This window comes from Aedes albopictus, chromosome 2, assembly GCF_035046485.1.
Source record: "Aedes albopictus strain Foshan chromosome 2, AalbF5, whole genome shotgun sequence".
NCBI classification, from domain to species: Eukaryota; Metazoa; Arthropoda; class Insecta; order Diptera; family Culicidae; genus Aedes; species Aedes albopictus.
In genome coordinates, this window is record NC_085137.1 from 429,094,941 (window position 1) to 429,120,301 (window position 25,361).

Sequence of the window (25,361 nt, forward strand, 5' to 3'; positions counted from 1 at the left end):
ACTGAAATAGGAAATTTTGTGAAACTATTGGATACGGATTTGCTTCTAATGGAAGCAGCTTATAAGACCGCACGTGATCGTTCGCTCTTCATTAAGTTTGTTTCCCCGGACGCAATGAAGCAATCGTTGGAAAAAAATGCGGAGCCACGAGCATTCGTATATACTAGTGGCAAGTCGGTTGACGTTCGGATGCTACCCGCGGGTGCCGATATGCGGTACGTCCGCGTATTTGACCTGCCGCCAGAAATAACCGATGAAAGTTTAGCCACGGTACTACAAGAATTCGGCAAAATAGAACGTGTGGTCAGGGAAAAGTTTCCTGCGGAATTAGGTCTTGACCATCTTTCCACTGGTGTGCGAGGTATCCACATGGATATTAAGAAGAACATCCCGCCGTCAATTGATGTTCTCGGTTGGAAAGGAAACGTGTTCTACGATGGCCTTAGAGACACTTGTTTCTTATGCCACGCGCTAGGCCATCGGAAAGATTCGTGTCCCCAGAAGAAATCGCGGAATGTAGAGGACAAGAAAAAAGGAAACACACCTTCGTATGCTGGAATTGTGGCTGGTATCGAGATAGAACCGGTGGTGGAACAGGAATCGGTGGAAAGTTCTGGAGACGAAATCATAGAGGTTCTGGAGGAAAGTTTCGACCAACCGACGGAGGCGACTGGCTCGGGCCAGGCTCCCGCTGGCTACGAACAAGTGGACCATACGGATAGGAACAAACAGCAAAAGAAAAGCGTGCCAACACTGGAAGAAGTAGGTCAAGCGATTCTGGAAGCTTTAGGAGGACCCCAGGCGAAGCAGCGACGAGCTCAATATGCGGCTTCAGGATCGGGCTCAAGCTCCAGCTCCGGCTCCGGCTCTGGTAGGGCCCCGAGGAAAAAATGTGCACGACAAATGTTTTATTAAAAATTTGTATTTTTTTTCCTAAACATATTCTGTTCAGACCCTCGGCTCTGTAGAGTTTTTTAATAAACAGTTGAGCCAAATAAATAAACAAACTAGAAAAAAAAAAAAAAAAAAGATACTCCTGACTCGTCTACAAAAATTTCAGATCTTGCAATGGACTAATTCTAACTGGGTGAGGCGATTGACAGGAGTTGTGGTGACATCAATCTCTGGGTATGCTTGCAGTTACCCTTCCACTGAAAAAATGTGCAGGTGTGAGCGGTTAGAGATAGTCAAGATTCTCTGAGAGGCTGGTGATGGATCTAGACTTGAGACATCCCTCAGTCTGGACTAACAGCGTCTTCGATTGACGCGGGGTTATCTTCAATGACTTTTTGGAGGTGGAGTTCGGTGTGTTTGAGTGCGGGACTGCGTTGATGAACTGCCTGGTGCAACACCACCCAGAAGAGATCAGGCTAACCAAAGAATGCATGCGATCGAGAGATTAGTGGAATTAACGTCGGCATTGAACTCGGACGGGATCAGATCCCATATATAGGTGTAATTTTTAGTTATAAATAATCAAATAATAAACAGTGTTATAAGAGACTGCTCATAAACCACGTAGACTTTTTGGGGGGAGACGGTTTTGTTTGGAAGCATCGGTAGCAACGTTAGACTACCTTTCGAGCGATGTTTCTCTTTCCTAATGGTCAGAATTTGTGCGCTTAACAACAACAATAATCCGGCGTGTAGTAGTCGTTTATGGTAGCATATCACCAATAAGCGGAGGAAAAATGATTATACATTGGGTAGAACGATTTGAATGTTCAAAGTTCTCAGGTTCTGCAGAGTGGAGCCAACATAACGGAGATTTCCCGGGCACTGGTTTCCCTTTCAATAGATTATTTCAATTATCGGCTAGCCATATTCTTCGAGCTTTTTAGACGATTGTCTGCTCCGCTACCTTAAGCTCGTCCTACTGGAACCGTGGCGAGATCGAGGATCATAATTTGCCGAACGAATGCATCGGTACTTCTCTAAAATACCTCCAGAACCATTCCCCAAAAACAGAGCTGACCTAAAATGATAAAAAAAATTGGTTTTCAATTGAAAATAATTTGAAAATCGACTGAAAACCACTAGCTTGATTGATGTTTGTGATGTTTGTTGATGAAAACGGGGGTTGTTATTCCATGAAATGTCAGAATATAAATCAAGGACGAATTGATCATTTAAAGCACCGGCAGTGTTGGCAGGAAAAGCGATTTTCAGTAGTTTCTCCGAGGTATCATACTTTGAACATTAATAACTTTTTTCAGAGTCACTCTAGTACCTTACTCTTTTCGGCAAAGTTTATCAGCATCCCCTTGGCTATACTTTAACATCGTTGGTTACACAGTACAAGACAAAGTTGAGCCTCTCAGGAGAAAAATGCTAAAAATTAGGTTTTCCTATATAAAACTCCATACAAATTTCAAATGCAATGCGGAATGCGGGGACGCAACCAATCGCGCCCAAATTTTGCACAATTGTTTGGAACCATGAGAGGCATCGAAAAAACTTTGTTCCGAAAAAATGACCATGTTGACCCGGTCTAATATATATATATATCCACTTATCCGCGAGCGGTAATGGCGGTGGCGGGCACAAATAACCGGTTCGAATTTTGACGTTTCTTGGGGATCGCAATCGGTTGGCGCCAACAAACGGTGGGTGAAGGGGTGAGGAGGAGAATGAAATTGTTTTGACTTTCCCCCAACAAACGTCATAATCCGAACCGGTTGGATATGCCCGCCGCCGCCATTACCGCTCACGGTTAAGTGGATACCGTATTACCCCGCTAATACGACACCGACTGTTGTCGTATAACCGGGGTAAACTTTTAATTCGACAAACTGGTCACCCTACACCACCATGCTGATTGAAATTTGGCAACTCTATTTTTGTTTTTGTTTTGATTTCCGGATTTGTTATGAAACATAATTTCATAAAATATTGCGGTGGCGCGAATGAAAAGCTCGTTCTTTCTACGATTGTTGCCATCCTCAGTTCATTCCGGTTGGTCTCCAGGCGGTTTGGGTGTTGAATAGCACCAACTCAGAGCTTCCGAAATTTGCGGCTGCAAGAGGAATTGCTTCGGGTGCGAGTATGAGCGCAATATCAAACTGTTTTGCATTTACAGTGTACATCGCTGTGACATTTGAACACTTTTTAACTCGACAAGTGTCGTATAAGCGGGGTACGAATTAAAAAGTGTCGTATTAAAACGTGTCGAACCAGAGGGGTAAGACGGTATATATATACAGTAGACGTTCGATAACTGCAACATGTTTACGTTTCACATAACTGCAACAACTGACAGACGTCAAAGAACTGTACTCTTTACTCAGATCTCTGTGAAGTTTCACAGAGATTTGCTCCACGGCTTCACATAGATTTGGTAAAGAGAATTTACTCAACTTTATTCATAATGGCCTATTGGCTGCATTTTGCAACAACTGACAGTTCTTTGACGTGTGTCAGTGGTTGCAGTTATCGAATTTCATTCTCTAAGTGAAACGTTAACATGCTGCAGCTATCGAACGTCTACTGTATTGCAGTTGCAAAACATTTTTTATGTGGCCGTTTCGCGACCCCTCGAAAACATGTGAATAAAAAACATCGCACACAGAACCAAAACAAACAAAAACAGAAACGCAAATAAAAATCTCATCAGTGTCCGCTGCAAGCAGTCTGTGTAAAGAATCTTCTGAACGTTTTAGATTTTGTAAAAGTTTTAAATCAGAAACAGTGATCACAATTTGGATAACATGCGAAAAAAGCCACGACCTTCTCGTAGAAAGTCTCTGTATTATCATGACGACCATACCAAAGGTCGAGCATTACGCAAAGCTGATATAGCCCAGGACGTCGCGCAGCAGTTCAACAAAAAGTTTCAGTTTACGGCACCGGCCGGTGGCGATGAGAATGATGAGAAAGATCCGGTGCTGCCACCGCTGGAGAGTGTATTCGCCTCCCGCGAGGTTTACCAGGTGGAATCGCTCCAGAAAGTAAAACGCGCCCTGAATAAGGTAAAAAGCCGTTTGAACGACTTCGAGATCAGCGACTGGCACCAGCACACCCGGCGCCGCTCGTCACTGCAGCCGATTCTGAGCGAGCTGCGCAACCGGGTGCGGGCGGAGTTTGTCACGCAGGCCTTTGCCAAACTGTACGAGTGCGTGGCAGCGTACGAGCTGGTTCCACAGCTGAAGAACCACGAGTTCTACAGTGTACATCTGTGCGAGGCACCGGGAGCGTTCATAACCGGGTTGAACCACTATCTGAAGCTGAACCGCGGCGGGGACATGATGCAGTGGCGTTGGTTCGCGAACACGCTGAACCCCTACTACGAGGGCAACTGTCTGGGGAACATGATTGCGGACGATCGGTTCATACTGCACACGATGGACTCGTGGTGCTTCGGGGCGGACTACACCGGCGACATCATGCGGAAGGAGAATCTGGCGGAAATCGTTCGCCGCAGCAAGGAGTTCCCGATGGTAAGTCAAAACAGATTGTTTTCTTCATAGCATTACTAGAATTTATAGAATTCCTGTAAAATGGACAGATACTAGCGTTTGTGGATTTCTCCAGGATTTCCTCCAAACATTCCTCCAAGATTTTCTTCCAGGATTCCTCCAAGAATTCCCCCATGTATTCTCTCCAAGAATTCATATCAGGATTTATCCAGGAATTCCATCATGGATTCCTCCAAATATTCGTCTAGGATTTTTTTCACAGATTTATCCAGAAATTGTTCGAAGAATTTCTCCAGAAATTCCTTCTGATTTCTTCAGGTATTCCCCCAGAAATTCCTCCAAGGATTCTTCCAGGAGTTTTTCCAAGCATTCCTCGTGCAATTCCTTCAAGGATTTCTCCAGGAATCACTCCAAGGATTCCTACAAGAGTTCTTTCAAGGATTCCTGCAGAAATTCCTCCAAGGGTTCCTCCGGGAATTCTTCCAAGCAGAGTTTAACACTTTCATTTTCAATGAGTGAAATTCACCCGTTATTTTGAAAATTCTCAACTGAGGGATCAAAATAAAATTCATTTTGGTGAATGAATTTTTTCACCTATTCATTCATTTTTCTGTCACTGACAATTTTCACTGAGAAATAAAACTGGACCGTAACTCCCGAGTCCCGATTATACTTCCAATCACCTCAAAACTAGTAGATCATAGGTTCCCAAACTTTCAGGTCGCGCGACCCCCTTTTGCCAGCAGAAGTAGTTTTCGCGACCCCCCATAGAAATTCCCTCATTTGTTGTCTGTTACAGTAAAATATTTTACTGTCCCTCGCGACCCCCTGGATGAAGGCCGGCGACCCCCCTGGGGGGTCGCGACCCACAGTTTGGGAAACCATGTAGTAGATAATAAGAATATTAATTATGTTCTCTGTTTGTCCATCAAGTCGGATTGTGCGTCTGTTAATAGAAATTTGACATTTCACGACGTGCGAAAACATTTTCGTGACAGAGAATTGAATGAAAAAGGGAAACATTCAGCTGACAATGAATGTAGCCAAACTCGAATGAAAAAATGAGAATGTCAGTCTTCACTCTCAACTTCGAATTTTTTACTCTCTGCTTCCAAGGTTTCCACCAAGAATTCTTCCAAAGATTCCTACAGCAATACTTTTTTTCCGATTCTCCCTAAGAATTCCTCCACAGTTCATGATTATTTTCAAAGATTCCTCTAGCCAGGAGTTTTTACAATGTCTCCTTCAGGATTTACTCCAAGGATTCCTCCAAGAATTCTTCTAAGGATTCCTTTTGGTCTGCTTTCAAGAATTACTCCAGAAATTCTTCCTGTTGTAATGGTGTAATACCACCTTTCAGAACTCATTCTTCTGAGCGAAGAGTTGCTCAGATTCTTAGACCTATGTACCCGAATAGGTGAAATAAATGAGAAAGTTTTTAACTGTTAACCGAACCAGTTGTGTTTTATTTAGATGCCGTCTTGTTGCATATTTGGTTATAACACTTCCAAGGATTCTACCAGAAATTCGGCTAAGGATTCCTCAAGATATTCTATCAAGAATTGTTTCAGGAACTCTTTATATATCCCATGGAAAATCTTTCATTATTCATCCTGGATTTTTTTCATGGGCTTGAAAGAGTTTTTAATGAATGAGTTCCAAAGGATTATTCCAGGATTTCCTTCAGAAAATCTTCCTGAAACTTGTGCAGGAATTCTTTTGAGGATCGCTTCAGGAACTCTTTCATGCATTTATCCAGGAATTCTTCAATGGATTTCAGAAGAAATTCTTCAAATAATATCTCGTGGAATTTTTTTATGAGTTTTCCAGAGATGTTTAAAAAAAAAAATCGCTTGAATAATTTTTGGAAGATTTGTTTATAGAGATCGTTATAGGTATTCCTAGAAGAAATATTAAAAGTTTAATAGAATGGATTTCTGTATGTTTTTCAATATGAATCTTCGAAAAAAAATCAAGTTAAATACCATTCCATTTATTTCCTTTTATGTGTTTGCATCAGTGATGGAATTACTCTCATCATGAAGCAATTCGCGAGTGTAAAACCAACACAAGGCTTACTCCCGATTCCGAGAGTAAACAGTGTGTGAGTTTATTCGCACCCGCCTGCTTCGTGAGTAAGAAGCAAAACAAAAACAGAAACACTCATGAGTTTTTATTCGTGAATAACTAGTGGAGGTGCGAGAAGTGCATTTTATTGTGGTTATTGCGAGGTATGCACTTCAAACGGAATCACTCAAGTGATTTTCGTTCAATGCATTATTTTTCCGTGAACGGAATGGTCAAGACATTTAACTCAGCAAGCCCTATTTGATTTGAGGTTTTGTTTCAGCTCCATACTAGGATCCGGAATAAAGCGACGCTTTATTATTTCTTGAGCGATTCCTTGCCTGAATTTTCCACGCATCGAGATAGGCCAAGAAATTTCTTGCGATCAGCGTACTACCCATATAATATTAGCGCATTTGCCCAAAAGTACACGCGGCAAATCCCTCAGGAAAGGAACAGCCGCGTTTTTTGCTCCTCTTTTACTCCATTCTTATGGGAGATAACATTGCGGTGTTTCCTTAAGTGCGGCTGTTCCTTTCCTCAGGGATGTGCCGCGTGGAATTTCGTGTAAATGCGCGTTTGGAACATTACAAAGGCCGCGCGGTGTATCATATTCAGCAAACCAGTCAATAGCAAATCCAGTGATTATCCAACATAAACTAATGCTTTATGCTTCATTGTTCCTTAAAAGCAGCACTGCCAGTCGTTAAAATGCGTTTTTCGTCAAAATGCAAAACAAAATTCACGAAGCTTCGCGAATCACTTGCTAATGCTTGCCAGCTTCGTTTAAATAAAGAAGTGCGAGTATTCTCGGGCCCCTGTTGTTCACCAGCAGGTTTGTTTTGGTTTGTGTCTGCAGCTGCAATCTTCTCATTTTCCATGTCTGGTTTGCATCTTAACAGATATATATTTCGACCTCAACTGTAAGGTCGTCTTCAGTGTCTCGTACTTGAATCGAGTCAACTTACAGGTTTATAATCATGAATCTTTGGAAGAATTCCATCAAAGATCCAAAAAAAATCTTCAGGAATGCCTGTAAGAATTCCTAGAGAAAACCTTGTAAATATTTATGGACTAGATCTTGGAAGAACTGAAGAAAAATTCTTGAAAGAATTCCTGTTAAGTACTGGAACAAATCTTAAAGGTTTTCATGGAAGAGCTTCCACAACAATCTGCGTAGAAAGGAAATAAGTGTAAGAATAATTGTTCGAATTTCTAGTTACTTTGGTAAAAAAAAGCTTGGAAATCTTCCTCTTTCTGAAAGAATTCTTGAAATATGGATGATTTTTAGAAGAAAACATTAACTACAATCCTAGATGAATTTCTAACATATTTTTGATGAAAAATATCCCTATAATATCATTGAAAAATGAAAAATAAAAAACTGTGCAATTTTCTAGAAAAAACATATGAAGAACTCGTGGAAGAATTCCTGAAAAATAGACTGGAGGATTTTTTTCAAAAACTATTGTGATTTTACATCTATTTGAATTCTAATATGTACTTAAGTAGTACAGATCTTGGATTACTTAACATAAGCAACTGCCCAACCTTCATGGTGTCTGCTAGAGAGGAAGTGTTAGACATAACGCTTTGCTCTAGTAGTATTAGTCACGAGCAGATCAATTGGCATGTGTCAGATGAAGAATCTTTATCTGACCATCGCTATTTCTTTTTCGAACATGCTAATGTTACTTTGCGTTTCAGGAATCCCCGATCAACAAACTGGAATTTCTTTACAAATTTTGTTGAGGCCAAATTCCATGGATAGTCACCATCCATTGATACTCCAAGTGATTTAGATGATGCCGTTGATACTACAACGACCTTTATCATGGAAGCTTTTGAAGAAGCATGCCCTCTACGGCCTTTGAAGACCACAAGAGGAACCCCTTGGTGGAACTCTGATCTGGCGAAACTCAGGAAACAATGTAGAAAGTGTTGGAACAGACGACGTTCGGCTGGTTCGGCTCGCAAGGCCTACAGGAAAGCTCTCCGGTCTGCTGAACGATCCGGCTGGAAAAACCTTTGTACAAATACTTCCAGTTTGAGTGAAGTCAGTCGGTTAAACAAAATCCTTGCGAAATCTAAGGATTTCCGAGTGACCGAACTTCGTTTGCCAAATGGCGATTTCACTTTCTCTGATGAGGAAGTTCTGGAATGTTTATTCAGCACACACTTCCCTGGATGTGTGGATATTACATCTTTGGATGAATCTGTTGTCTTTTCTTGTAGTTATGATTCCCTGGCTTCGGCTCAGAGTATTGTAACTATAGAATCGATAGAGTGGGCACTAAATAGTTTTGCTCCTTTCAAATTTCCTGAAGCAGATGGGATACATATATCCTATTTTGCTTCAGAAAGGATTTGATTATTTCAAACATGTTTTGAAAAACATACTGGTTTATAGTTTTGCTATAGGGTATATTCCTAAATCTTGGCGGGATGTTACTGTGAAGTTTATTCCAAACGTGGGTCGTGCGTCGTATGAAGAAGCAAAGAGTTTCAGACCTATCAGTTTGACCTCTATTCTTTTGAAATGCTTAGAACGCATTGTCGATCATTACATCCGTGATGTTCATCTGGCCAACGTGCCTCTGCAACATGCTTACCAATATCGTAAGTCCACTGTAACTCTTTTACACAAGGTTGTTTACTTTATCGAGGAAGCATTCGCTCAAAAGAAATCTTGTTTGGGTGTTTTCTTAAATATGGAGGGTGTCTTTGACAATGTGCCTTTCGATGCCATATTGGAAGCAGCATGGAGTCATGGTATATCTCCAATGATTTCCAATTAGATTCATCAAATGCTCAAAAACCGCGTCTAGCAGAGATTAGGAAATTGAGTGTTTGTGGATGCCCCCAAGGAGGAGTATTGTCACCGCTTTTGTGGAATCTCGTAGCAGATACGCTATTGAGGTAACTCAATAATAGTGATTTTCCTACTTATGGTTTTTCCGACGACTATCTAGCATTGTTAGTTGGTATGTGTATCATCACCCTTTTCGAGCTGATACAAAGCGCCCTTCAGGTAGTTGAGGGTTGGTGTCGCCAATATGGCCTTTCTGTTAATCCGAGTAAAACATCTATTGTTCTTTTCACGGAAAGGCGAAACCGTAATGGTGTTCGACCCAGGGATGAGAAATGTACTGGAAAAAACGGTTACCGGCTGTACATTTGACATTTTTCCACACGAACATCACAGGCCCAGCTAAACTCAAACTGTTCGGAAAATAAATGTCATAACATTTTTTTTCCTGCAGCCTTCTTCCTCGAAACGGTTTCCAAGTGCGAGAGCGCCAGTACTCGAGCCCAACGACGACAGAAATTTCTGTCTTTCCCATTTTCGCATTTTTCTGCGTTTCAAACCGCTTCTAGACAAACTTCTTTACATGTATCACAAAGCTAGGAGTGTGCTCTAGCTATTTGTGCAAATCGAATTAAGTTATTTATTAAAACAAGTGAGTGATTAGCAGTTGAAAATATTTGACATTTTTCGCAATCATCCGCCTCAGCATGACTGCTCATAAAAATTTTCGTGGGGAAGCGAAAACCGTCAAGCGTCTGCTCGACTGCCGTCGGCGCGGCGTCTGATGGTATTGGTGCTACCGTTGTTTTGTTTTTATTTTACTGCCAGTATCGATGAACGGTAAACATAAAAAAGTCTCATTCCCATGCCTGGTTCGACCTTTGCGTCTCTTTGATTCTGAAATCGATGTGACTGAACAGGTAAAGTACGTTGGAGTCATTCTTGATTCCAAGCTTTCCTGGACATCTTACATTGAGCTCAGAATCAAGAAAGCTTGTATGGCCTTCGTGCAATGCCGGCGAACCTTTGGTACAACTTGGGGTCTAAAACCCAAGTATAACAAATATATCTACACAAATGTTGTTCGGCCAATCCCATGAATGTCTTGTGTGGTGGCGAAAGGGGAAATGAGAACTATCCAATCAAAGTTAGGCCATCTCCAACGGATGTGCTTAATGGCGATGTCTGGAGCGTTCTCTTCAACTCCCACGGCAGCGCTCGAAGTTCTCTTTGACGTTGCTCCACTGAACATTCATCTCAAACAAGAAGCACTTTCTTGCACTTACCGTCTGCGGGTACTCGGTCTACTAGAGGAAACTCCTGTCAACCGCACTTCAACACACACCTCGTTGTTTCCACTTTTGGTGAATTGGGACAAAATTGTCCTTGCTCCAAGTGATCTTACAATTGCTTGTAATTTCCCATGTAGGACATTTTCCACAAAATTCCCTTCCGGAGAAGTGGACATCTGGATATCTGGGAAGAAGTATTTCAGACAGCATCGTATGCTACACTGATGGCTCCCTTCTCGAAGGTCGAGCAGGTGCTGGTGTTTATTCTCGTGAGCTAAGGCTGTATCAGTCTTACTCACTTGGTAGACACTGCACCGTTTTTCAGGCCAAAATCTTTGCTCTTGTGTGCGCAGTACAATCGACACTTCAGCAGCACGTAATGGGCAAAGTAATATACTTCTGTTCAGATAGCCAGGCTGCTATTGAAGCACTTGCTTCGGCCAACTCCAGGTCGAAGATAGTTATTGCTTGTCGAACTCAAATCGAGGAGTTAGCTCGCACTGGAGCATCACATGACTTCATAGGCCCTGAGCTATTCCGATATCGAAGTGTTGGGTAAAGCTTCAGATTCACACCTGGGTTGCCACTCAACACAGACAATACTGGAATAGTTTGGAGCCATGTCGTCAAACCAAATTGTATTGTACTGAGCCATCTCCAAGGGTGGCGAAGTATCTTACAAATTTGTCAAAGCAGAATTGCCGACTCAGCTATCACATGGCGAATATTCAGCAAGCTGATTCATTTGCATGTGATAGCTGTGAATCCGATTATGGAACTTCGTACCATTTGATATGTAATTGTCCAGTTTTTGCGAAACTGCGTTTCCGAGTATTTGGCAAACACTTATTAGGTGAAACTGACTTCAGAAACCTGAATCTTCAGGACGTTCTGTTGTTCTTAACCCGCTGTGGTAAAGAGCTATAGGCTTTCTTTCGCTTTATGCGTTATTACAGTACCCTTTTCAGGGCGCTGTTTGAACCCTTTGTGGTACGCTTATGTGTTAGTACCCTGTTCCAAGTTTTTTTTTTCTATTTCCCTACCTGTCCTTATCCCCATCCTTATTCTTATTTCCTTCCTTTTCCCTCAGGTAGATTATGAAATAGGCTATTATTTTGGCGATGGCACAAATGTCCCAAATGGAGGATAACGTGCCTCTGGAGCCGGCCTTCTGATACCTGATCGTGGAACTTCTCCAGGAGATCTTCCCGGGATTTCTCCCAGGGTTGCTACAAGAATTGTTCCTGAGATTTCTATTAGAATTCTTTCAAGGGTTTAAGGAATTTAACACCAATTTTCTTTAGTTATTCCTTCCGGGATATTGCAGTTACTCCAAGGTTAATTCTGTATTTTTAAAAGAAATATCCGAGAGCTTTTTTCTGGTCTCTCCTTGAATATCTACAGAAGTTTCAGCTGGAATATTTCCTGAAGGTTATCGCAGGGTTTCTTTTGAAGTTTCACGTGATATCTCGTGGAGTTTCTCCTGAAACTTTACTCAGAAGGCTCCTTCCGGTGTTGTCCTGGAATGTCTCTCAGAGTTTTTTTTCCTGAATTTGCCCTGGGCTTTCACATTATTTTTTTTCAAATTTTCAATATCTCATGGAGTTCTTCTCGTGATTCCTTTCAGTGCTTTTTCCAAGCTTTTACTCATCAATTTCTCTACTAATTTTCTCGGGATTATTCCCAGAGCTAGTCCCAGAGTCTCAACCAAAAATTGTCCCGAGATTCTGGATGCTCTATTCCGGATTTCTTTAATAGTTTCTGCCGGAGTTTTTGCAGGATTTTTTCAAGGAGTTTTCTCGGAATGTCTCCTGGGATAACTTTCGAGATTTGTCGTAAGACATTCTCGAGTCATATCTAAAGGAATCCCGGTGAAACTTTACGAAAAACTCCACAAAGACTCATTGGAAAGGAACTTCGAAAGAAAACCCGAGAGAAACTGGGACATCTCGGAAAACAGATCTGGGAATAATCCCAGGTGGAAATATCTCTAAAATATCATTGAGAAATAAAACATTCAAAACTTATGCAATTTTCAGGAAGAATCATATGAAGAACTCATGGAAGAGTAAAATTTTATCTTCTATTTGAGTTCTAATATAATGCTAATCCATCCCTCAATTCTTCAAGAAGCCCTTGGAATAATCCCTGCAAAATACAGGGTGGCCACTCAGAGTTAAAGTAAAAGTTCCCGAGTTTTTCCCGGTTTTCCCGATAGTTTTGTGATATTTTTCACGATTTTAAAATAGAACGATTTACAGTGGAAATTAAACGTAACTTACTCAGAAAAATTTAAATCTAGTTGGCAATATAGTTGCCACTGCCCGTTTAGGCAACCAGCGCTGGTGGCAATATTCTTGCCACTGCCCGTTGAGGGTACTTTTCTTCTTTTGACTTCGACAAAAAGCCAGAAGAGAGATTTGAGAGTGGATAAGAACCTAACCCATAATATAAACTGCGTAGTTCAGCTCATGTCAACCCATGATTTGATTATTTCTTAAAATATTTACCAAATCTATACTTTTACTATAAGTTTGAGCCAATTTTCTTCACGCGGTCAAATTTAGCCATTTTTGAGACTACAAATGGCTTGTTGTAAAAGCTTTGTTTAGTACCAAAAAATACCAGGCGTTGTTAGTAATCCCAGTTTTTCGTAAACCACAAAAAATAAGTTCGAAATAAATTGTTTTAAAACAGAAAACATACAAACAGTAAGTGGCAATATAGTTGCCACTGCCTTATAAAGGGTTATGCAAATAAAAATAAAAAGTATAATCCTGGAAGGTCGAAATTTTCAGAAAATACAATATGATTATAGGATTCACGAATCTTTTACGAATTTCTTAGTAATATTCCAAGAATCTCTTCTAAAAAAATCTTAGTAAGTTTGTTTGGGAAACTAATAGGCAATAATCGAATGCCAAAAAAAAAAACATTCTGGAATTTCTGGTGGAATATCTAAAAAGATTACTCGTGAAAGAATTTTGGAAACGATTTCTAGGGAAATCTTCCGTGTAGTATTTTTGATGGTAATTTTTAAGATAATTCAAAAGAAAACCAGTGGTGAACTTTGTGGTAGCGTAAATGGCTACTGCAGAAAGTCAGGCAAGTTACTTAGACTGAAATCGTAAACTCTAGGAGAAATTGGAGAGATCAGCCTTAGATTTTGTCAGATAATCGTCTAACACTCAATTATTTCATCAGCGATTGCAATATGAAGTTCTCAGATATTTACTTTCTGATCACATTTTCAGATATATTAGGAATATCTCCAGGAATTCCTGAAAGATTAGTTTTTGAAAAAGTATTTCTCCCAAAATGTAAAGGCAGATTCTATATTTGGGAATTATTTATTTCCATAAACCATACAACTATATTGCTCCAGATGCTTTTGAATACTCACTGGAACTCCCGCAAGAATTTCCATTGGTAGGTTCACTAGAGGTAGTTTCACGAATTCTCGAAATTCTCGAGAATTTGCTGAACCAGGAGTTTTACCAGGGACTTATGCTAAAGCTTCACCAAAAGGGGATTTTCCCGATAACTTACTCCGGTTTTCTCCAAACATTTTTTTTATCAGTTGAACAAATGAGTACATCAAAGAATTTCATGAAAATCTTTTATGAACTACACTAGGCGTGCTTTGAGGAATTCCATCAGATATAAAAAATCCCTTTAAATATTCTTTCAAATGTTTTTCACTAACTATTTTTAAATTGTACGAATGTTTTCACCAGAATTCCTCATCCAGATTTTCATAATTTTTAATTTCTTCTTGGAGCAATTCATTCATTCAAAATTTTATCAGCATCCTATCCAAATTTCTCAAAGACTTTTCGCTCAAACGACAAAGGCTGTATCAAATATTCTCCTATAGATTGTACAAGGATATTTTTTTTAAAGAAGTTATATTTTCGTTGTTTTATAAAACTTTTATAGGACGCTTGATGTTTTCTGGATCATGTACATGCTGAAATGCATAAGTGTCAAATGAATCTATAAATATTTTTATGTGTCTCAACCAGTCTTTCCACCAGAATGTTCTTTAGATTATCTTTGAAATTGTGATATTAGGTAACATCACTATGATTAACTTTAATTGTCATGACTCGGCGACAAGATATCAATTTCCAAGAATTGTTTTTACGCCAGTTCACCCACTATGTTATTAAGTTCAACAGTTGTTGACTGCATTTCCCACAGATTCTCGTACTTATGCTTCTGGAGACTGTACAAATTTTAGAATTTTGAAAATTCCCGGTGGCTAGCAACAATTCCCGAGGTTTTCCCGACTTTTTCCCGGTGGTTTCGAATTCCCGAGCTTTTCCCGGTTATCCCGAAATTCCCGACTGGGTGGCCACCCTGAAAATAAAATTTCGAATTCCTGAGGGAGTTCTACAAGGAATTTCTATCTGCTAGATTTCATGCAGTTGTAACAGTTTTTTGAGACATGTTTGATTATTTTTTGTATAAATCAGAGGAAAACTTTTCTTGAACAATTCTTGAAGGAAGAACCTGTGGAGAAATATTTGAAGGAATGGATGAAATAATTCTTGAAAGAATTTCTGGAGAGTTCCTTGAATAATTTCATGAAGGAGTGTTTGGAGAACTTATTTTCCACGTACTTTGGAGAATTGCTGAAAGATTCCCAAAAAAGTCTATGAAGGTTTGATTGAAATAGATAATCATAGGGTGGGGGTGTATCCTAGAAGGTATTCCTGTTCGATCACTCGGGAGATCAGTGGACTGAAAGTGCTCCAGTGGATGGCGACGACGACGGCGATAATAGAAACAGAACGGTGAATTTATTTGATCTTCCCCAAACAGGCAGCGTGCCTGCTGGGGAGATGACTATTGCTATGACTATGCACACACAGAGTTGGGCTTGCTGCTTTTATACATGCAAGCGAGTACGGAGAAATAATAATCTAGGTAGTGACGTGCGCACTGCTCTGCATGAAAGGCGCAAAGCAGAACAAGCAAACAGTACGCTGGGTTGCTATCATTGCGCTGCCTATTACAGCAAGAATAATACCGACTGGCTGTTGGTGCTTCGTCGAGAAGGATGGAATGAAACAATGACTGAATGGTTTGCTGCCTTGTTACTGTGCGGTCCACACAGCCAGCGTGGACGCCGTTCGCGTGTTGCTTTCTGTGCTGCTTCGGTACGGCTCACACAGCCACTGTAGGCGCCGTTTGTAGTGCTGGTTTTGCTGGGCTTGAGTAGGATGAATGGCTTCGATGTGGAGAATTGTTTTCGTGCTTTTCGGAGAGCAGTTCGTAACCGAACAATTCCTATGCATGTTCTTGAAAAAAAAACTTTAAGAAGTTCTTAAAAGACAGCTTGGAGACTGGGAAAACTCGGAGGAATTCTTGAAGAATTCTTTTGCTCAATTTCCGGAAAAATTATCAAAAACATGTGAGGAAAAATCATGGAGCAAAATTTTCAGGTTAAATTTGTGGAAACATTGCATTAAAGGAAGTATGTAATCTCTGGAAGACAGATTTGGGTAATACTTAGAAAACTTTCTTAGACAAAGCGTTGGATAAACTCTTGGTGGAAGAGCCTCTCAAGGTTTGTTAGTTGGCCAACTGACCATCCGTGGCGCTTGCCCACTACCGCCACCTAGGTAATGGTTAGCCAAACTCAGTCCTTTCAGCATTAGGCGAACATGTGCTCGTGACTATGATTTGAATCGGAAAATGTTAGAAGTGTTACGTTTGTTAACGTTATTGCAAATAGGCTAAGTATTCTAGAAATCATTGCATCATATTCATCTAATTCAATTTGTCGTCGAGCTCGTCGATAATCGATGGTGCTCTAGAGCAACCATGGGAAGTAAAGGGTTAACCAATTCTTAGAAAAAAAATCTTATAGAAGTTCCTTACAGAAGTCATTTAGGATCACTGAATAATTCATTGGAAAAATTCCTCGTGTAATCTTTGCAGAATCGTCGATAGAATTCTTGGAGGAACTTCTAGAGAAATTCTTTACAGCACTTCCTGTACAAATCCTTGTAGGAAATCCTGGAGAAATTCCTAGAAGAATTACTGGATCAATCTACGGGAGATTCTATGGAAAAAACAACGGTAAAATCTCTCGTGAAATTCATTAGGAAACTCAGGCTTATTCTGCGCGGCGTGTGAGGTGAGACGGACGGTTTCGTCTCACGTGACGTGAGACGACTAATGTAAATCAAATGGGGCGAGACGACTTTTGTCACCTCATTCAACTCGTCTCACCTCACACGCCGCGCAGAATAAACCTGACTATAAAGAATTCCTGTAAAAGTTTCTGAAGGGTTTCCCTAGTGAAATCCTTGACACAATTCTTATGAGAGTTTTTTGAGGAGCTCCAGAAGGAGATTTTGAGAATTTCTTGGAATAATGCATTGAAGAATTTACAGAAGATTTATTAGAGGAATTCCTGGAGTTCTCGAAAAAAATCAATGCTAATATCCTAGCAGATATTCCTGGGGGATAACTGGAAATATCCTTAAATCTGAAGGCACAGGGAATAGACAAAATGATCGGGACAGGCAAAATTTTCACTTTTCAAAATATGTTCAACTAGCTGTAACTTTTCTAAAAGTGCATCAAATATTCTCAAATTTTCACTGTAAGTTTATCAACTAGTTGTGTATTAGTGGTCCAAATTTGGGCTATTCTCCACGAAGTAATAAAGAATTTTGAAAAAGGTATAATTATCCGATAGCCAACTTTAAGCTGTTGTATCTCCGGATTCCATGAATTGAATGCAATGAAATTTTTACCATTTATGACATTATGTGAGCTTTGAAAAACGTTTGACTTAACTTGAAATTCTTAACACAGAAGAAAATTACAACGATTAAATTATTTTTCTAATAAAACACCAGATTATTCAAAACTTCGACATCGTTTCAAAATTCAAGTTCATTCAATATCCCCCTAATTGACTTATATATAAATGTGTTTTAAAGGAATGTAACGACATAGCCGCTAATGAATTGAAAAAAATGGGATGCATATTAAAAATAGACCATTTCTAAAAGTTCAAGTTAAGTCAAACGTTTTTTAGGGTTTATTATATAAGTCATAAAAGTTCAAAATTTATTTGCATTCGGTTCATTGAACCCGGAGATATAACAGCTCCAAGTTGGCTATCGGATATGTAATTGTACCTTTTTCAAAAATCTTAATAACTTCGTGCAGAATAGCCCAATCTTTTCCAAATTTGGACCACTAATACACAATAAGTTGATGAACTTACAGTGGAAATTTGAGAATACTTGATGCACTTTTAGAAAAGTATATCCCCTGTATTCGTGAATAAATCTAGGGAAAAGAATTCATGAAGAAATTCTGGGAGAAATCCCTGGACGAATCACAGGAGGAATTCATGGAAGAACTTCAAGTGCACTTCCTGGAGAAATCTCTCAAGAAAATCCTTGAATACCAACAAAAATTTCCAGAGAACCAGGGAGATGTTAGTTTGTTATGCTCAATTATGCTTCGTATTTATAACGATTCTCTGAATTTCTCGAATGTTTGAATAACTTCGGAATGTTTTAAAATACAATGCTACATATTTTATATTATGAATCAGCTGTCGTTATGACTTAATCAGAATTATACTTCTATAAACTTTTGAAAAACTCTAAATTTCATTCTGATTGTGCTCTTCAGCCAGTATCCAAGGGCTTTTTCCATCCTGATCCTGTACATGAACGCCCTGGTAACCATACCGTTCCATCACACGAACAGCTGTGATATCCCCTTTCTCCACAGCGTAATGCAAGGCCAATCTACCCCGGTTGTCCGTTACGTTCTGGTTTGCTCCAGCATCTCTCAGCAGTCGTTCCAGATCCTGTAGATAGAAGAAGTTCTGCTGAATGATTGCTTGGTGCACCTTGGTATGACCGTGGTTATTCTGGGCATTCACATTGAGGTCGTAACGATCGACCAGGTATCGAATCAATTCAGCTGAACCTGCGCCCAGAGAGAAAATGATCGTTTCGCCTTCATTATCTCGATCATCGATTGTCATATCTGGTTTTGCAAGAAACTCATCCAGGTGACGTCGATCGTGAGCTATTGCTGCAAAGTGCAAAACGCTTTGACCGGTTTTGCTGCATCGTTTTCGATAGTCTGCACCAGCCTGAAGCAGGACGTCTGCCAGCTCCGGGTGATGCGATACCAATGCTTCGTGCAGCGCAGTTCGCCCGGTGTCCTCGCATTCCAGGTCTATGTTGTCGTACTTGGTTAGGATGAATCTCAAAACGTCCGTATTTTCATGGTAGGCGACGTAATAGTGTAAGAAGATTTTTCCATACTTGTCCTTGGCGAAGCAATCGAACTGAGTTTCTCGTAACTCATCCAACGAAAGTTGGGTCAGGGCTTCAAAGTCAACGTCCGGTTTAAAACCAAATGAGTTGATCATGAAGTTCAGGAGCTCGCGATTCGAGGGTGTATCGCGAATTTTGCTAGTATCTGTTCCTTTCTCAACAAGGAACTTGACCACCTCAAAGTGTTCGAAACGTACGGCAGTCGCCAAAGCCGTGTAGTCGGTATCGTCTACCAAGTCTAAATGGTTGCAGAATCCGGCGTCGTACAGATACTGAACAATTGGAAGACTTCCCCAAGCAGCCGCACGGATAAGGCCATAGGTTCCGTGTTCTTGCATCAAGGGATCATGACCTTCACGTTCAACCGCGTAGCGAACCAACTCCAGATTGTCCGAGTAGCAAGCTCTGTAGAATACCGATTCTTGAGTATCTTCCGAGGTTTCTTCCGATTCTGCTTCCGGTATGGTCTTATCAATTTTCTTGGCACTCTTGCTTCGTAGGTACTCCACCACTGCAACCTCAGTAGCCTCCTGTAGAGCTGTTTCACCACTGTAGTCTTCGGCATCAACATCAAATCGTAGTTTCTCCACTAAAAATCGACACATTTCCAAGTTGTTAGAGTAGGCGGCCTGGTGGAGTGCCGTGTTGCCCCACATGTACCGGAAGGGAATCTCCCGAGACGGGAGATCCTGATCGTACGCCAGTTGTAGAATCCGGAAAGCTAACTCTTGATCGAACTCATCATGAACACTGATGGAGTAGATGATCGATTGTGTAATACAAAGGTCGGACCGATTAGACAGGATCCATTGGATGAGGCTCAGAAGATCATTCCCGATGCAGTCATCAAGTACCTTGATCAAATCTTTCTGAGGCATCATTTGAAGTCGAAGGTTTTGGAAGCTTGCGGATGCTCCGTGCTTGAGCAATAATTCGACTAGCTGCCAATCCTGACGTTCATCTGCCATCTGAAGAGGAGTAAAGCTGGAGAGGAGACAGCGATGTTCAAGGTTGCTTCCGGCAGCTGTGACCAGCACTTCTGCAATGGGTAAAGCGTCGTGGCATAGATGAAGAGGTGTGCGCTGAAGGACTTCTACGGATGCTTCGTATTTGTCCAGATTCGCTCGTACCCCGTCGAGGTCTTTGTTAAGAACTGATCTGGCAAGCTGACAATCCTTGGTCAAAACTCGGTCCAACAGGTTACTTAAGGGTTTGTGACTGCGAAGAAGATCCAGGGATACTAACTGGGGATTGTTGGCGAGATATCTTGATGCCATGTATTCTACTACGGTTGAGTGCAGACACAGGTGATTGATCTCCGTGTCGAAATGATCGTTCACGACTGTTTCATAACACCTTTTTTGTAGCTCTTCCAATCGATCTGCTGGGCAATGCTTGTCAACAAATGCTCCTAGTAGTTCCGGTTCATACTTCGATTGATCCCCTTCTGAACCTACGTCAATAACCAACTGCAAGTTGAATGCATTCCCCGTGTACGGATGGCTGATAGGATGTCCATCTGGTTCGTGAAGATTTTGCTTTCTTGTCAAGTCGAGCAATATCTCCACTTGATCGTCGGTAGCATTTGGCAACTTCATCCGCAAAAAGGCTGCTTGATCGGATTCCACTAACACCGGAAACTCGTGGCAAACTATCGGAAAGCTTGATTCGATCAAAATTCGGATCTTAGAACTTGCTGCAACCCAGACCTTCACAGTCCCCTCAAGTTCTTCCAATCCTTTCAAAAATGGCACTAGCAAGTCTCCCATCTGATCCACATCATCGATCAACAGCAGCAATTCCTCTTTGTGTTTTGTGGAGTTCTTCAAAGCTTCAAACTCCTGCTCCGTATTCACCTCACAAAGCTTCCGCAATCCATCCTCCACCGACAGCTGAGATATCTCGCCCAATTTCCTTCCATCTACCATCCGTACCCAGCCAAACGGCTTAACTCTCCTGAACTCCCTTTCAAGGAACTTTAGGAATTCGCTCTTCCCGGAACTTCCCTCAGAGTAAATCACACTCAACCAATGGGAAGGGGGAATGCATCGCTCGTACTCATCCGGAGCATTGCCCAGGAACGGACGCAGCGCATTCGTAGGGCCGTTACTTCGCTGCCAGTAAACCAGTCCATAATCTTCGCGAAAGATAACTTCGTGGCAACGGACGGTCGGGCATCGTGCGCAAAGCTCTTCGAACGATACGGTGTCGCTGACGATGAATCGGGTCGTGTCCGTTACGTCGGAAAGCTGTCGAACGGGTTGGACGTGAGTTATCAGAGGGTAACTGCGCGATGCCTGTCGGATCAAGAACAGTCCCAGATCGGTGTCCCGAGGGCTCTCGAGGAGCTCCAGAAGGGATATGGCGTTTTTGGTGATCGGATCCAGTCTGTAGTATACGTTATTGGCGATGGGTCGTTTGGAATAGGTCGAGAGCAATAGTTCTTTCAAGAATTTTTCGGAGCTGTCTTGTGTAAGAGCAACTTCGTAGATGTTTCGGTCGCTGAACTTGGGATCGAGCCGAGCTGCGCGAAGCATATTCAGCACTACGCGAGGATATCCAGTAAGATCCTCTTGTTGCAGTTGTTCTTGGTCCAACACTTCAACGCTGTCCTCGGTTACGGATTCAGGACGGTAGTTTGCTAGGATTAGGACATGTTTGCTACGCAAGGGTTGCTGGCTTCCAACCGGGACCCATTGTTTCAGTGTTTCGAAAGCGTCATCTCTAGAAGTAACCTTTCGGTAGTCCTCAATACTGATGCGGTATTCTACGATAGTTAGCTGCGATTCCAGTGTTTCATTTTGATGAAGCACTAGAACGTAATTTTTGAAGTCTTTGCTTATTGCGGTCCCAGAATGGATGTAGAAGTATTTCGAAAGATTCACAAATCTAGAAGAAGAAAAAGCAAATTTAGAACTACAATCAGCTGTTTTTTCTTTGTTAGTTTGTTTCAAATGTTAGTTCGACCAGCAGTGAAAACTTATACATTTATGGAATAATAAATTGGTGAGTTCGTTTCATGAGAAATATTTCATATTTATTGAAATATGTCTGTCTGTTTATATGCTGCTGCTTTTCACAATAAGGGCGATTGCATCTAGATAAGTTGAAATGACATACTCAGCACTGATTTCATTGTTACATGGCGCAGATTCAGATAAATACCTGGCAACACTGCCAGAACTGTATAAAAAATATTTAAATATTAAAGTTCATTCGGAAGAAAACGAAAGCGTATTTTCAGCAATCACAACGTTAAGTTAAATTTAGTGCCATATAACATCCAGTGTCACGCAACGTAATAATTTCAATAATTATCGAACTTTCATGTAGGTACCTCGGATTTTTCTTCACTATATTTTGGCTGTTTTATAAAATTGAAAGTTTTAAAATATTTAATCGGGCGAATTTTTATTCGTTTAGGTTTATGCTACGTGGCCGTGCGGTTAACGGTGACAGTCGAGTCCACAGAAAAATTAAAAACTTTAATCAAGACCATAAAGCCAGTGTTTCGCAATCCTTTGGTTGAGAACCTCTGACTAACGCCGTTTGGCGTATGATGTCATGCGATAGCATTTACGCGAAACGAATCAATAAACACACAATTCTGCATGAAATTCGCCATATCCTGTTGTAAATCTTAGTTGGAATAACTTAATCGAATCAAATTTCAATATCGCGTTCACTTGTGCATTGATAAGAACACTTGGTTACAGTATGTACCACAAGGGATGTTTACCTTTTAGCCAACAGCAGAACAAACCGGTCGAACATTTCATCCATTTCGCAACACTTGAAATACATTGTTGTGTAATATTTAGTTCACAGCGAGCAAAAATAATCAAACCAAAACTAAACTAAACGCCTAAACTAGCCAAATAGATGGTATAATTATCACGGTTCCACGAAATCGTCTTCCATGCGTTCAACACCAACTGGGAACGTATACAAAGTTGCATAGATTGCAGCGAGTTGTTGTTGCTCTGCCTGCGTATAAAAGGTAGGAGATGCTAGGGTAATAATATGGTACGCTTTAGTTACAAATTATACGAAAAAGTACTCGTCAATTTGGAAACGTTTCTTTATCATCAATGGCTTATCTCAATTGATATCAAGAGTTACATTGGCAACGTTTATCAATTTTCCCCATTTCCCCCTATGCCTATAACTTTTTGCAGTGAGAGATTCTCTTCGTCTCTCTCTCGTGAATCAGCTTGCCGTTGTAGCCGGTAGTATCCATTCATACACATATGGTATTATGAGAATGTGACTCATGCAGTGGTGTTCAATTTCGCCACATTTTATCGCTGTCAGTAGGTGTTATTACTATCGATGAATTATATTGAAGAGAATCTGCCGTTTTTTGTGAAGTGGCTAAAATATTATGTAGTTAAATAATGACCTGGATTCGAACAGCGGTCTTCTGATTAAGAGACATTTTTTGGGATTTCTGATTGAGAGGTTAGCTTTGGGCACTTCTCAACCTCTTTTTAGAGAATTCTAGGGGACTCCAGGGAATCTAAGGGGTGCTTTAGGAGGTCTCTGGCGTTTCTAGGAGCATCAGAGAATTCCTAAGGCCACAGGGGCGCTTCAATCGATCTCAAGGGGCTCCAGGGAAGTTTAAAAGGGTCTCAGAGGCGTCCCAAGGGGTCTCAGGAGTGTTGCAGGGCGCCCAACAAGATTTCTAAGGAGCTCCAGGTGTCTCAGGGTGCTTCAGGAGGTCTCAAGGGCATTCAAGGGATCCCAGATGCTTTCGAGAAGAAATACCAAGAGGTCTCAGGGGCGTTTCAGAAGGTTCCAATTAGTTTCAGGGACGTTCCAGGAAGTCTCAGGTGCGCTTCAGCGAATCTCAGGTTCCAGGGGGTCTCAGCGGCATTTAAGGGTGAAGAGTGCAGTAGCCGCTTCATAAAACCAAGAGGTTGGGCTCTACTCGAAGCTATGGCTAAACTGAACGTGGATGTTGCGAATGTATGTGACATTTATTGGAATATCATCTATGATCTGTCTAGTAGGAACCCGGGCAAGACGATCCCAAACCAGGAATGGACGCAAATGAGTTTTAGATAATATGCGATTCTCATTTGAGGAAGCGGGCGTGCTTCGATGATCTCTGCCAGGTAGCCGGCACACTCGTGTAATGCATACAGACAGAATATTCATGACCGAAACGAAAGGCGCGACAACACCCCCAGAACGCTCCCCTGAGATGCTGCAGAAGATAGAGATGTTGTTTCCGCGCCACGATGACGAACGACGAGCTCATCGTAATAGCGAAGTCACTCAAGATGCACAAGACTCCGGGTCCGGACGGTATCCCGACAGTAGCCATCAAGGCGGCCATCGAGCCATGTCCTAATATATCCAGAACGGGTATGTAGATGTGCTTGGACAGAAGTAGATTTCCGAAGAGGTGGAAAAGGCAATGATTGGTTCGACTGAAGAAACACGGAAGCCATTAAGCGACCCGTCGGCATATCGACCTATCTGTCTTCTGGACAGAGACGGGAAACTGTTGGAGCGGATCGTTCTGTCGAGGCTGATGGTCTATACCAAGAAACCAGATGACTGTGGATTCTCGAACTTCGGCTTCCGGAAGTGTAGATCGACAGTGGACGCTATGAGGGCTGTAACCAAAACGGTCGAGAAAGCGCTCCAAAAAGCGAAACGGAATTCGCTATTCCGCGATCGCCACGCTGGACGTGAAGAATCGTCAGCCATTGATTGTGCTATTCACCACTTCGGAGTCCCGGATAGCCTATGCCGGTTTGGAGAGCTTCTTCCAGAATAGGGTGCACTATGGAACGCGGCGTCCGATGGCGTATTAAGGCTCACACATCCATCGGGCGTGAAGCTGGTAGGCTTTGCCGATGATATTACCGTCGATGAGTTGGTAGAGAAATTGGAACTGACAGCAGCCTGCGCACGCATTTGGAATAGTGAAAGACAGGATGAGGTCGAGACAGCTGGCACTCGCTCACCACAACACGAAGTCTGAACAACAGGCAGTGATCACCAAAGGCGAATGCACGATCAATTCTAAGCGCTTACTGAAGCAACTTGGGGAGTCATGATCGACGATAAGCTGAAATACGGAAGCCACGTGCAAAAAAGGGCAAACATGGTATTGTCGAGGATGATGTCAAATAGCTCGACAATACCAATAGTATCGGGCAAGCGTAGGTGGCTCGCGACAGTTGTGGTCTTCATACTACGAAATGGCGCCGCTGCGTAGTGCACTAGTCTAGGTACTAGTGGACAGTGGTCAATCGAAACGTGAAGCGACTCGAAAGCATTCAAGTGCATACCGCACGGTCTCAAAGGACGTGGTATGCGTGATAGCGGGCATGATGCACTAGTGGTGGCAGAGGAAAAAGAGTTCTTCAAGCGTCGCGGTACGAGAGACGCGAGACAGATTGCCAAAACTTCGTCGATGTTGAAACGGCAGAGAGAT

At 41.6% G+C, this 25,361-nt stretch overlaps 2 protein-coding genes across 2 annotated transcripts in view; one reads left to right on the top strand and one right to left on the bottom strand.

Moving 5' to 3' along the window:
• Positions 1-3,610: 3,610 nt before the first annotated feature.
• LOC109427326 (cap-specific mRNA (nucleoside-2'-O-)-methyltransferase 2) overlaps positions 3,611-25,361 on the top strand; it is a 29,123-nt gene continuing 7,372 nt past the window's right edge. The window contains exon 1 of the mRNA XM_019702858.3: positions 3,611-4,436. Coding sequence (XP_019558403.2) covers positions 3,708-4,436 — 729 coding nt within the window. The 5' untranslated portion in view covers positions 3,611-3,707. The remainder of the gene's footprint in view (positions 4,437-25,361) is intronic.
• LOC109406569 (uncharacterized) lies at positions 18,154-22,879 on the bottom strand. The gene is made up of 2 exons (XM_019679672.3): positions 22,650-22,879; positions 18,154-21,799 (listed from the first exon to the last, which is right to left on the bottom strand). Exons 1-2 carry the CDS (start codon positions 22,712-22,714, stop codon positions 18,223-18,225), a joined length of 3,642 nt encoding a protein of 1,213 aa, XP_019535217.2. The 5' UTR covers positions 22,715-22,879; the 3' UTR covers positions 18,154-18,222.